The 10,739-nt window shown below is 32.5% G+C and overlaps 2 protein-coding genes across 3 annotated transcripts; one reads left to right on the top strand and one right to left on the bottom strand.

The window, feature by feature from the left end:
• Positions 1-2,519: 2,519 nt before the first annotated feature.
• LOC111915759 (bZIP transcription factor 11) lies at positions 2,520-3,513 on the top strand. Its single transcript, XM_023911413.3, has one exon. The coding sequence runs from the start codon at positions 2,930-2,932 to the stop codon at positions 3,392-3,394; it is 465 nt and encodes a 154-aa protein (XP_023767181.1). The 5' UTR covers positions 2,520-2,929; the 3' UTR covers positions 3,395-3,513.
• Positions 3,514-6,544: 3,031 nt separating this feature from the next.
• Positions 6,545-10,041, bottom strand: LOC111915758 (BEL1-like homeodomain protein 3). Of its 2 annotated transcripts, XM_023911411.3 has the most exons (7): positions 9,741-10,041; positions 9,553-9,648; positions 9,384-9,438; positions 8,503-9,213; positions 7,834-8,201; positions 7,178-7,238; positions 6,545-7,097 (listed from the first exon to the last, which is right to left on the bottom strand). In XM_023911411.3, exons 4-7 carry the CDS (start codon positions 9,160-9,162, stop codon positions 6,798-6,800), a joined length of 1,389 nt encoding a protein of 462 aa, XP_023767179.1. In that variant the 5' UTR covers positions 9,163-9,213; positions 9,384-9,438; positions 9,553-9,648; positions 9,741-10,041; the 3' UTR covers positions 6,545-6,797. The 2 variants fall into 2 exon arrangements, with proteins under 2 accessions (XP_023767179.1, XP_023767178.1); XM_023911410.3 differs by lacking the exon at positions 9,553-9,648.
• Positions 10,042-10,739: the final 698 nt, after the last annotated feature.

Raw genomic sequence — 10,739 nt, 5'->3', positions numbered from 1 at the left:
CAAAATTAATTTCAATTGATACTAACCTACATAGTATCAAATTAAATTTATTTATGTGATATTTCATTGAGTCGCCTTCCTTTGTCTTCGTATTCACCAATTACCAAATCAAGAAACCTTATTCGCATTTTTGGGTTAATCGGTTATTTGAAAAGCAATAGGAAAGTTTATTTTTATTAGTTTTGTTTCCTAGTTTTAGAATAAGAGTCGAAGTCTTTTTTTTTTTTATGGTTTTAGAGGTTCATAAGGTATCTAATTAATTAGTATAAAAGTAGGCGTTATTTGTTTTAATACAATTAGCAGTTCCTTTTTGTTTTAACTTTAAGAGCAAGTTTTCTTCCACTACATTCTTCTCTTGTTTCCGTGTTCCTTGCACCACAAAAGAAAACTAGTTTATTTTCTTACACTTGGTATCAGAGCGCGGTTTCGTTAAAGGGGGTGTGATTCGAGGTTGATTAGAAGCAACCCCGGTTTCTTTTAATCGGGCTTGTGAGAGACTAACCGGAGGCGCGGAGTAAACGAACGGGAAGACGTCAAAGCGGGTGGCTTTGATTCGGTTCGTTTTGTGGGTGACGGAAGACGGTAAAGGTGGTTGTGACCTTGTCTTGTTGTCCGGTGGAAGAGTGCTCTTGGAACAAACTTGATTAAAGAAGTCGGGATTAAGGAGAAAAGGATGTCGTTGGTTAAAGAAGGAGGTTCGTTGACATATCAAGTTCCGGTTTTGACTCCAACGAATTATCCGGTGTAGGCGGTTAAAGTCAAGTCAATTATGGATGCACATGGCATATGGGAGACGGTCGAACCGAAGACGTCAGATAAAGCACCAGATCAAAAGAAGTCAAAACAAGCTCTTGCTTTTTTGTTTCAAGCGATACCCGAAGACATGGTGTTGCAAATGGCGAGTTACACCGACCCAAAGCAAGTGTGGGATGGGCTAAAAACACGGTATTTGGGAGTGGATCGGGTGAGAACGGCTCGACTTGCAACCTTAAAAAGGGAGCTTGAAAGTTTACGCATGAAAGAGGATGAAACAGTTGATGATTTTGTGACGAAATTATCCGGTTTAGCGTCAAAAGTAAGGAGTCTTGGATATGATCTTGAAGAAGGTGATTTGGTAAAAAGGTTACTAGATTCGATGCCTAAGTCATTTCTCCAAATCGTGGCTTCAATAGAGCAATGTTTCGAGTTGGATTCAATGTTATTCGATGAAGCGGTTGGTAGATTGAAGGCGTACGAGGAGCGTATAAGAGGAACTGAGAAAGTGGAGGACACTCAAGGTGGGTTGTTGTTGGCTAGTGACGAAAAGTCACATGTTTGTAAGCATTGTGGCAATGGACGTTCAAATCGGGATGACTTTGGACGTGGCCGGGGAAGAGGTCGGGGGTCCGGGAGAAGTCGAGATGGTAATGAACGTGTCCGGGATAAAAGTCATGTTAGATGTTACAAATGTGGTGAGCTTGGTCACTATAAAAACGAGTGTCCTAAATGGGAAAAAGAAGAGGCGGGTCTAATCGAAGAGGAATCGACATTGTTTTGAACGAGTGGCTCGTATGACCAAACCGCTTAAGGGGGTGATTGTTGGGTTAATCGGTTATTTGAAAAGCAATAGGAAAGTTTCTTTTTATTAGTTTTGTTTCCTAGTTTTAGAATAAGAGTCGAAGTCTTTTTTTTATGGTTTTAGAGGTTCATAAGGTATCTAGTTAATTAGTATAAAAGTAGGCGTCATTTGTTTTAATACAATTAGCAGTTCCTTTTTGTTTTAACTTTAAGAGCAAGTTTTCTTCCACTACATTCTTCTCCTGTTTCCGTGTTCCTTGCGCCACAAAAGAAAACTAGTTTATTTTTTCGCATTATGTATTTCAATTTTTTCATGGATTTTTTATGAAGCACACAAACTCTTTGGTAAAATACTTGAAAGAATGTAGCTTTGGAAGGGTATGAGGGGATTCATCAAACAAAAACTGTTATAGATTCGATTTGTGCTTATTTGTTATCTAGATGATGTAGATTACTCTGATTTCATTTTTGGTTGATCAAATATGTTCTAGATTCACATAAAACAATAATGAAAATCTTTTAATGTTGTTTTTATTAGAAGGTTGATCATATCCATTCAACAATTTTACCGTTAATCAGTTCAACAATGGTTAGTTTCTACCAAATGGTCCTTTAAACTTTTATGACACACATAGAGGAGAGAGAGCGAGAGATGGGAGGGTCAAGTTCAATATAACAATAAAAAATAACAAAAAGTCAATATAAGAATGAGATGTTGAAGCGATAAAAAAAAAGTGAGGCTCTTATGCTAGATTTTTTAAAAGTTAAACTTAAAATGCGTTTTTCATATATAAAAAAAAAAACAAAGTAACATTTATATAATTTATTTCTTTTTTTTAAAGAGCGAGTATGGTATTTATTTATTAATAGAATAGAAAAAGGCGAATATCCGGTGGGGTTGTGAAATCAAGATGACACGTTGAGTTCATGTTTTTGGCTTCGACTTGTTTTGATTTTGCTTACCAGCTGTTATTTCTCTTTCTCTCTCCGCCCCTCTTTTCCTTCTATATAATCAACGCCTCTTCCTACCATCAAAAACCTCTTCCAACACTCGTTTCTAATCCCTCCTTTATTTCTTTCTTGCTCTGTTTTGATTTCTTCTTATATTATTTTGTAATTTTGATGCATGGATGTTAGAGATTAATGTCTCCTGTTCTCTGTGAAATCCTCCGTTCCGGGTTTATGATAAATTCCTCCCTCATCCGCCGCACCCATCTTGTTCAATCTTTCTCCGTCGTCTTCCTTTACTGGTTTTACGTTTTCTCAGAAGACAGCCTCCATTCCCAGCTAGATCCAGCTACTTAATTAATTCTTATTTTTTCAACTTTCTTATTCAGTTTTCTCTAAGATATAAATCAAATCCCCAAAACCCATGGCTTCTTCAAGCGGAAATTCATCTGGGTCGACACAGATCCACCACTCCGGATCCGATGACGGCATGATGGACCAGAGGAAGAGGAAGAGGATGGAATCAAACCGCGAATCGGCACGCAGATCAAGGATGCGGAAACAGAAGCATATGGATGATCTTATGAATCAAGCCAACAACCTCAAGAACAATAACGCCCAGATCTTGACTACCATCGATGTAACCACACAGCGATTTGTTCAAATCGAAGCAGAGAACTCCGTTTTGAGGGCTCAGGTAAGCGAGCTCAGCCAGAGACTAGATTCCCTCAACGAGATCTTGAATTACATCAACACAAGTACCAATTGTACAACCACTCAATGCACTAATGGGTTGTTTGAGTTTGATTTCGTGGATAATCCATGGAACATGATGTATCTTAATCAACCAACTATCATGCCTTCTACTGCCGATATGGTTGGGTACTAGCTTAGTATCGATTGCACAATTTGTTAGGTTTTTTTTTAATGGTTTTGTGGGGGTTATGATTGGCATATCATGAACTATTATTGGATCTAGGAATCAATGAATGTATTTTAATATTTTTATTTCTTATGTTCAATATGATTATTGTACTAAAAGTGTGTTGGGGTTTTTTAAAGTAAAAATTCATAAAAAAACAAAAAAACTTACAGTATATTTATAGTAATTAATTGATTAAAGATTTTCAATTTGTTCCTTTAATGATTAAACTCTCTTTTTTTTAATCAAAGTAAGTAATTCTAGGGATATAACTAGTTGTGCCGATAACATTTACATGGCGTTCTATATAAAATACAAAGATTTGATCGCAAACAAAAATTGAGTGCAGGGTGATTCCAAGTATGTTAGGTTTTTTTTTAAGGTTGTTTGCTTTAATGTTTAACCTTAATAAAAGAGTTTGGTTGTTTATTAAAATAACTTACTAATCTAAAACAATTAAAATAAATATAACTTTAAAATTCAAAATCACAAATATTAAAGTATTATTAATAGAATGCTAAGAAAATAAAGCAAAAAAACGATAAAAACATATACCGATTTTGAAAATTAAAAAACATATGCAAATTTCCAAAATAAAACAAAAATGTATGCAAATGAATGTTTGAAACGATAAAAACGCTTACCCATTTTGGTGTTTTGATTGAGAACATTCTTTGTGAAAAAAGTTTGTAAGGTTCTTACAAATATTTACGTTTTAATTTGAACTTGACCCGATATATAAACATAAATATAAACTTTTAATCATTAAAAAAAATAGTTAACTGATTAAATATTACATACAAATATGTTTTCTTTATTTATTTTAGTTATGTTTTAATCAAGATTAATCCTCCTTAATAAATGAAGATTTTTTTTGCCACATGTCAATCTCTTATGAGTTTTAACACTTGTCATTTTGTAGTATTTTTGAATAAATGTTTTTTTCATTTGTCATTTTCTCATTTTTTTTTTTTTATCTTTCTTAATTAACACATCATATTTACACCTTAATTAATAATTGTCTTAATTGAAAATAACAATTAAATTACAATATTACAACTCATATAGTATTTAATATATTTCTTTTTAAATTCAAATTTTAAATTTTAAATTTCAAATTTCAAATTTTTTTTGTTTAAACCTTTATATTTAAAATTTTTTTTATTTTATCCGACCCGTATAACATACGGGTCTCACAACTAGTTAGATATAAATCTTTAAAGAAAATTTGAAACATATCCAAAAACATTAATGACTTGACCAATATTGACTACAAAAAAATCTGGATTTTAAAAAAGCCATTGAATAGGTGTTTCGGAGATATGCGAATTTAACTATATCACATACAATGTGAACTATGAAATCAATACATATCCAACCCAATAGTATGTAGGTATAAAAAACATAATTTTCAGATTTTTTTTTAAAAAAAAAGTTGTAGATGGCTTAGAGCCACTCTAATTTCTTTTTGCTTGACGTGCAATTTTAGTTTTTAATTTTTTTTATAAATGTACAAGTCACTAATGGAAGATATATATACCAATGACTTGTATATTCATAGTTAAGATTAGAACACCTGTGATTTCACATATGTTACTTGCGATTTAACCATTATTACGTTGATTTCCTCTAAAATTTAAACACCTCCATTTTTAAACCAAAAAACAAATCCTAAATGTATAAAGCCTACTAAAAGGCGAATAAAACATAAAATATTTACATAATTTATAAAGTTTTCGAAAAAATATTATTCTTGAACCATTAGAAAAAATATGAATAATTTCTTCAATTTGAAAATATGTAAATGAGGGTTAATATACTTTGGACCGTTTAGTTGAAAGTGGACAGATTTCATAGCTCACTCTAATGAATTCATAGGTAATATAGGTAAAATCGTAGGTGACATTAATCACCTTCGATTTTGATTGCTAAAATTGATAATATCTTTTTTTTTTTGTTAAAAATGACTAAGTCATTTAGTATTTTAGCCATCCTGTGTCAAATGTAATTTATTTTTACCCATCCCTCTATCTTTTTTCGTCCCATCTAGGGCCTCCATTCCTCACTCCTTACGACCATTCCACACACCCTTATGAAATGTCTAAAAATAATAACTTAAAAATTGGTTATTTTTTAAACAACGTACCCCTAATACGGCCTAGTGATCTATTGGCGACTTTTCTTGTTCATGATATCAAACACAAAATTCAATTAGAAAATAATGTTGTAATATTTGATACGTATAGAGTTTTATGTTGGGCCGAGAAAGTTTATTATACAATGACAAAACAATACGAGCTTTCTTCAATAATTGATTTTAATCATCAAAAGAAAACAAAATAGATATTTTGAAAACGATACGGAAACATGAAATTTTGTAGGATACTATTGTTTAAATTTTCTTAAAATTCATTTAAAATAAACAGTTTCATTTGAAAAGGATTAAAAAGAACAAGTTGACATTGAGTTTGTGAGAACCTGGTGAGGAAATTGGAAATTATAATAATCAAAATCTCGAATTCGGTGTAGATCATTTAAGGTCATTGTCGATATAAAGTGTCGACCTTATATGAAAGTGTATGGGCATCACAAATTTTGTATGAGGATAATCGTAATCAAATTGAATTATATTTTAAGTTACGGCATGAAACATGAAAAAAATAAATTAGATTTATTTAGTGAAACACCTCATCATTAATATATTTAAATAATGTAATTTATCAAAATCTTATAATTTTACTATGGTCCCAAACAAAAAAAAAATAGAAATGCTTACATAATTCAGGGATTAAAATTTCATATTAAATTTAAACCATAGAGAAGCAAAAGATTACTACAAAGTCCATAGGTGAAATTTTCTTCTAGTCTTTTTAGAATGGATTACACACACTTATTACTTTACTTTTAAATTTATATTTTTCGTCTCAAACAAGACTTGAAGATTCAACATTTGGCTGATAGACTTATATTCATCACAGTATACAACATTCCATATGTTCATTTGCTGGAGCGATGAGAGAATCAAACAATCGATGTATTCTTCTTTATGAGGATTACATATTACAAGATTAGAACTTAGTACGTTTCATTCTTATGTTGATTGAAAATTAGTGTGAGTGAACAACAAAAATGGGTTGAATAACAAAAATCAACCCACTTGTATGTTTATGTATTGACAAATTATTATTTTCAAACAAATTGTTGCTTTATTACATAGACAGAATGTCAAGTATATCTTTACAAAGAAGCTATGCTTCGAACAAAACTTTTTGTTATACGTACAACAAAAACACCACCCCTATTCACAAATTCCAATCAAGAACACCATATCTGTACGTGTTCATGTACCTGTATATTTCCCCACTTTTCATTACACCACGAAATCAGTCAACAATTGAGGATCATCAAACCTGTATTGGTCTGCCAAATCATTAACATATTCTGGATTGGAGTCGCTAGATTGAACATTATGAACAGCCATAGAACTCATATTTCTCTGCAACTCTTTATCTTTGTCATCTGAAGGAGACAACTGATCTATTGCTGGTTTATGTGCGTTTTTTGGTGAAGATCTACAGTTGACATCTTGATCATTGAATTCTTCTTTATACATGTCTTCAACCATTGGTTTCCAAAGACGCACTCTTGCATTGATAAACCAATTTGCAATCTGATATTGACATGGAAATTGATTCATCATTTGAATTTGAGGATAATTAGTTTGTGTATAAAGCTCGATTCTGAATATACCTGGCTTCTGGTAAGACCCGTCTGTCTTGCTAGCATGATCTTCTCTGAATCTTTCGGGTAACTAAAGATACATAAATATTTAAATTTTTAAACAAAATTAAAATGGTAACGGAGCTAGATCATTCAAATATAACTTAACCTCCATTTGTCATGCAGGACAATACATGACAGAACAGGTTGTACTGCGTTTGCCGACAATGTCAATAGAAGAAAATTTACAAATTTTGTCCCATCTTAAAAGGTGGAACAAGGTGGAAACGGGACTTGCTCTTGATCTCTCGTCTGTAAAAGACGTGAATGTCCTTCGCATCCTCATTATCGAAAATAGCTCTAGAAAGCTTGCCTAGTCCGGTCTAGTTTCGTCTTGTCCTCGCCAGTGCTGTGTAACAAACGCATTTGCGTTTGTTACACAAGAAAAGCTTTGGACGAGATAAGACCGGACTAGACAAGCTTTCTAAGGCTATTTTTGATGATGGGGTTTAGGAGGGAATTAACGTCTTTTGTACAGACGAGAGATTAAGAACGAGTCACAGTTCCACCTTTTTGGATGGGACAAAAAATTGTAATTATTTGTCTCATTGACACTCATACGACGCATGACAACATGTTCTGTACTTACTGCAAACCAAACGGGGCCTACGAGAAAGAAACCATACGGATTGAGAAAATGCTCAAACAGCCAAGCACGAAGGATGGAGACGGAGCCTTCAGGCAAGCCACGTTGAGGTCTCCAAGAATGACGCATCGCGCCGAGCGGATGAAGGTTTCTTTGTTGTCTGAGTTGCTTTTCCACATTACGGAGACGCGGTAGAACTCTTTCTGATGAATCATCTTGCTCTCCGAGCTTTTGACGGATCACCTGAATTTGGTCGTTAATTCCATCACGCAAACAACGAAAGTGTCGCGATATTGTTTGATTAGCAAGCGCGGTGTATGATCTTGCAGCTCCACAACCAGCCACCATATCTAATGATCCCTCAACGATTCGTAATTGTTGACAGTATTCTCTGTATTTCCTATCTACCTACAACAACAAACACATTACAAACCATTGAAAGTCAATTCCTTGGAATATGTCATGTGTGTGGTTGGTAGGAAATCTATTCCTTGGAATATTTTTGATTGCTTTGAAATCAGATAAAGATTTGGAATGTAGATAATGATGAAGTTATTTAAATACTTGAAAAATATATTAACGTTACCCTTTTATTAACTTTTTGTTCACGAAACCTTTTTAGAATCTCTGAATTCAGTATCCATGTAACACATATAATCAACAAACATGGAAATAATGGAAAGATATGAATTCTAATGAAAGAGTGTACCTCATCTAATAACGAAAAGAGTTTCACAATCTTGTTCTGAAGGTCCTGTTTCTCAGAAGCCGAAAGCTCGCCAGAGGAACTGGTGGCTGACTCAAGAGGAACTGATTGAAAGTCAATTCTTGAACCATTTTCATCGTACCTATCAACGCCAATCTTCTGAAAATTATTACGTTTGTTCATCTTTAATTGCTTTATAGCTTCATGAAGATTCGCTACTTCTTCAAGCAACTCCTGTGATGGTTTCAGATATCTTGAACTATAAATTCTTGCCACAACCCCAGATGGAATTTGATTGTTCACAGCCCTATCGAATGACAAATAGTCAATGTTCTCCATTTTATTGCTTCGAGAGCCATGGCCACTAGAATCTTGAAGATGGGGATTCAAGTAATTGTATTGGAACGAAGGCAAATCCATGGAAGAAGTTATTTGCATTCCAAGACTGAGGGACAATTCTTGATATTGCAAGTTTTGATGATTTTCAACTCTTGAAAGATTTTGGGGGTTTGACTGCGGATTAGTAGTCAAAAGCTCCAAGAAAGAGGCATCTGTTGAGTTATGATTTTGGTACATTATATCGATTGGAGGACAAGGCGATTCTTGATAAGAATCAAGTTGTTGTTGGGTCGAAAGATAGGAACTTGGATAATAAGTAGCCATCTCTGATTTCAATGGCTGGTGGATAATCCCTTTAGAAGTTGGTGGTAATACCTAATTTAACAAGGAAAACACAGAAATTAAAACCAAACCAAAAAGAAACCTTTTGATCATCCATCTTATATAGAAAACATAAAAATTTGAAAACTTTATAGGGTTTAAGATCATGGGTCGTTTAGATTATGGATTAAATAGATGAGTTATGGATTTCAAGAAAGAAGTACCTGTGAAGTGGAGCAAAGATGAAGACAGAACCAAAGCAGCAGAAATAAATTCTTCCTAAAGGGGAGACAAAAATGTATATGAACAAGAAGATGTATAAATATTCTTCATGATATACTAAAAAGAAAGAATAATAATATAATAATAGTAATAAAAAACAAACACACCAACCCTCCTAATCATTGAACAATGACCATCCCCAGAACAAAACAATGAATGAAGGTTGCAATGATTGGATAAGAAAAGAAGCAAATGAATCACAAGTTTCTATAGTTGAAGAAACACCCGATTCATTAATTAGATAAATACAACACGACAACAGTAAGATTGATTATTAATTATGAAAGAAGCAAACCTACCATTCTCATCACGTGGGGACAAGATTCAAACTCAAATTAAAATGTAGAATGATTGGAAGAAAGGAATTGTGGGTTTATTGAGAAAGGGTGGGAATCGAAATGGGTGTTGCTTAAATTGGGTGGTTTGATTAGTAGTAGCTAAGAAATGATTGCTTGAAAATTGGGGATTGTGGAACCCTAACCACCAGTTGGTGAACCTAAACTCTTCTTCTTCCTCTTCAACCTTCAATTAAAGCATTCTTTATTGTTGCATCTTGTTGTTGCTTGCAGTTTGTGGCTCTTGTTTTCAAATTCGTCTACAAGAATATTATTATTTGTATGGAATTAAAATGTAATAGAAGTTTCCAGTTTATTTTTTTATTAATTTATTTAGCAATCGAATAAAGTGAAACCGAAATTGCTGATATGATCCCAATCATAAAATAACATGTAGACATAGTAGAAGACAAAGAGAGCAGGTCGATGGATGCAGGTACGTGTGTAATATAATGGATGGGTAGGATTAGGTGATAATATATAATATAGATAAAAAATAAAAAGCTTGTTGTTAGCCTATTACCCTATTAGATGTAAAAGAAAACTCAGAGTCAAGAGGTGTGACAAAATAATAAATCGGTGAGTGGGATTTATTCTGTCAACTTGTCATGGTATGTAGTTTTTTTTTTTTTTTTTTTTTTTTTTTTATAACTTTTTTTAAACTTTATTATGGATATAGTTAAACCTACTTTATATATATATATATATATATATATATATATATATATATATATATATATATATATATATATATATATATATATATATATATATATATATATATATATATATATATATATATATATATATATATATATATATATAACAAATCATCACGCATTGCACAAGAATATATATTTATAAAGTTTTTTTAATGGCAAACACACATTCACACAATTATTTAAACTTCTCATTATGCTAGAAATTGTGATTTAATATTTATAAATGAAAAAACAATGTTAA

Source organism: Lactuca sativa, chromosome 1 (genome assembly GCF_002870075.4).
Source record: "Lactuca sativa cultivar Salinas chromosome 1, Lsat_Salinas_v11, whole genome shotgun sequence".
NCBI lineage: Eukaryota > Viridiplantae > Streptophyta > Magnoliopsida > Asterales > Asteraceae > Lactuca > Lactuca sativa.
The sequence above is the reverse complement of the archived record's forward strand: the minus strand, read 5'-3'. Positions and strand labels throughout refer to the sequence as shown.

Bases quoted from the DNA above. Each gene is read 5' to 3' on its own strand.
- LOC111915759 (XM_023911413.3), top strand. From the start codon at position 2,930: ATGGCTTCTTCAAGCGGAAATTCATCTGGGTCGACACAGATCCACCAC.
- LOC111915758 (XM_023911411.3), bottom strand. From the start codon at position 9,162: ATGGCTACTTATTATCCAAGTTCCTATCTTTCGACCCAACAACAACTT. The intron at 8,202-8,502 runs GTACACTCTTTC...TTGTTGTTGTAG, and splicing joins TCTTTTCGTTATTAGATGAG to GTAGATAGGAAATACAGAGA. The intron at 7,098-7,177 runs GTATATTCAGAA...TGTCAATATCAG, and splicing joins CGGGTCTTACCAGAAGCCAG to ATTGCAAATTGGTTTATCAA.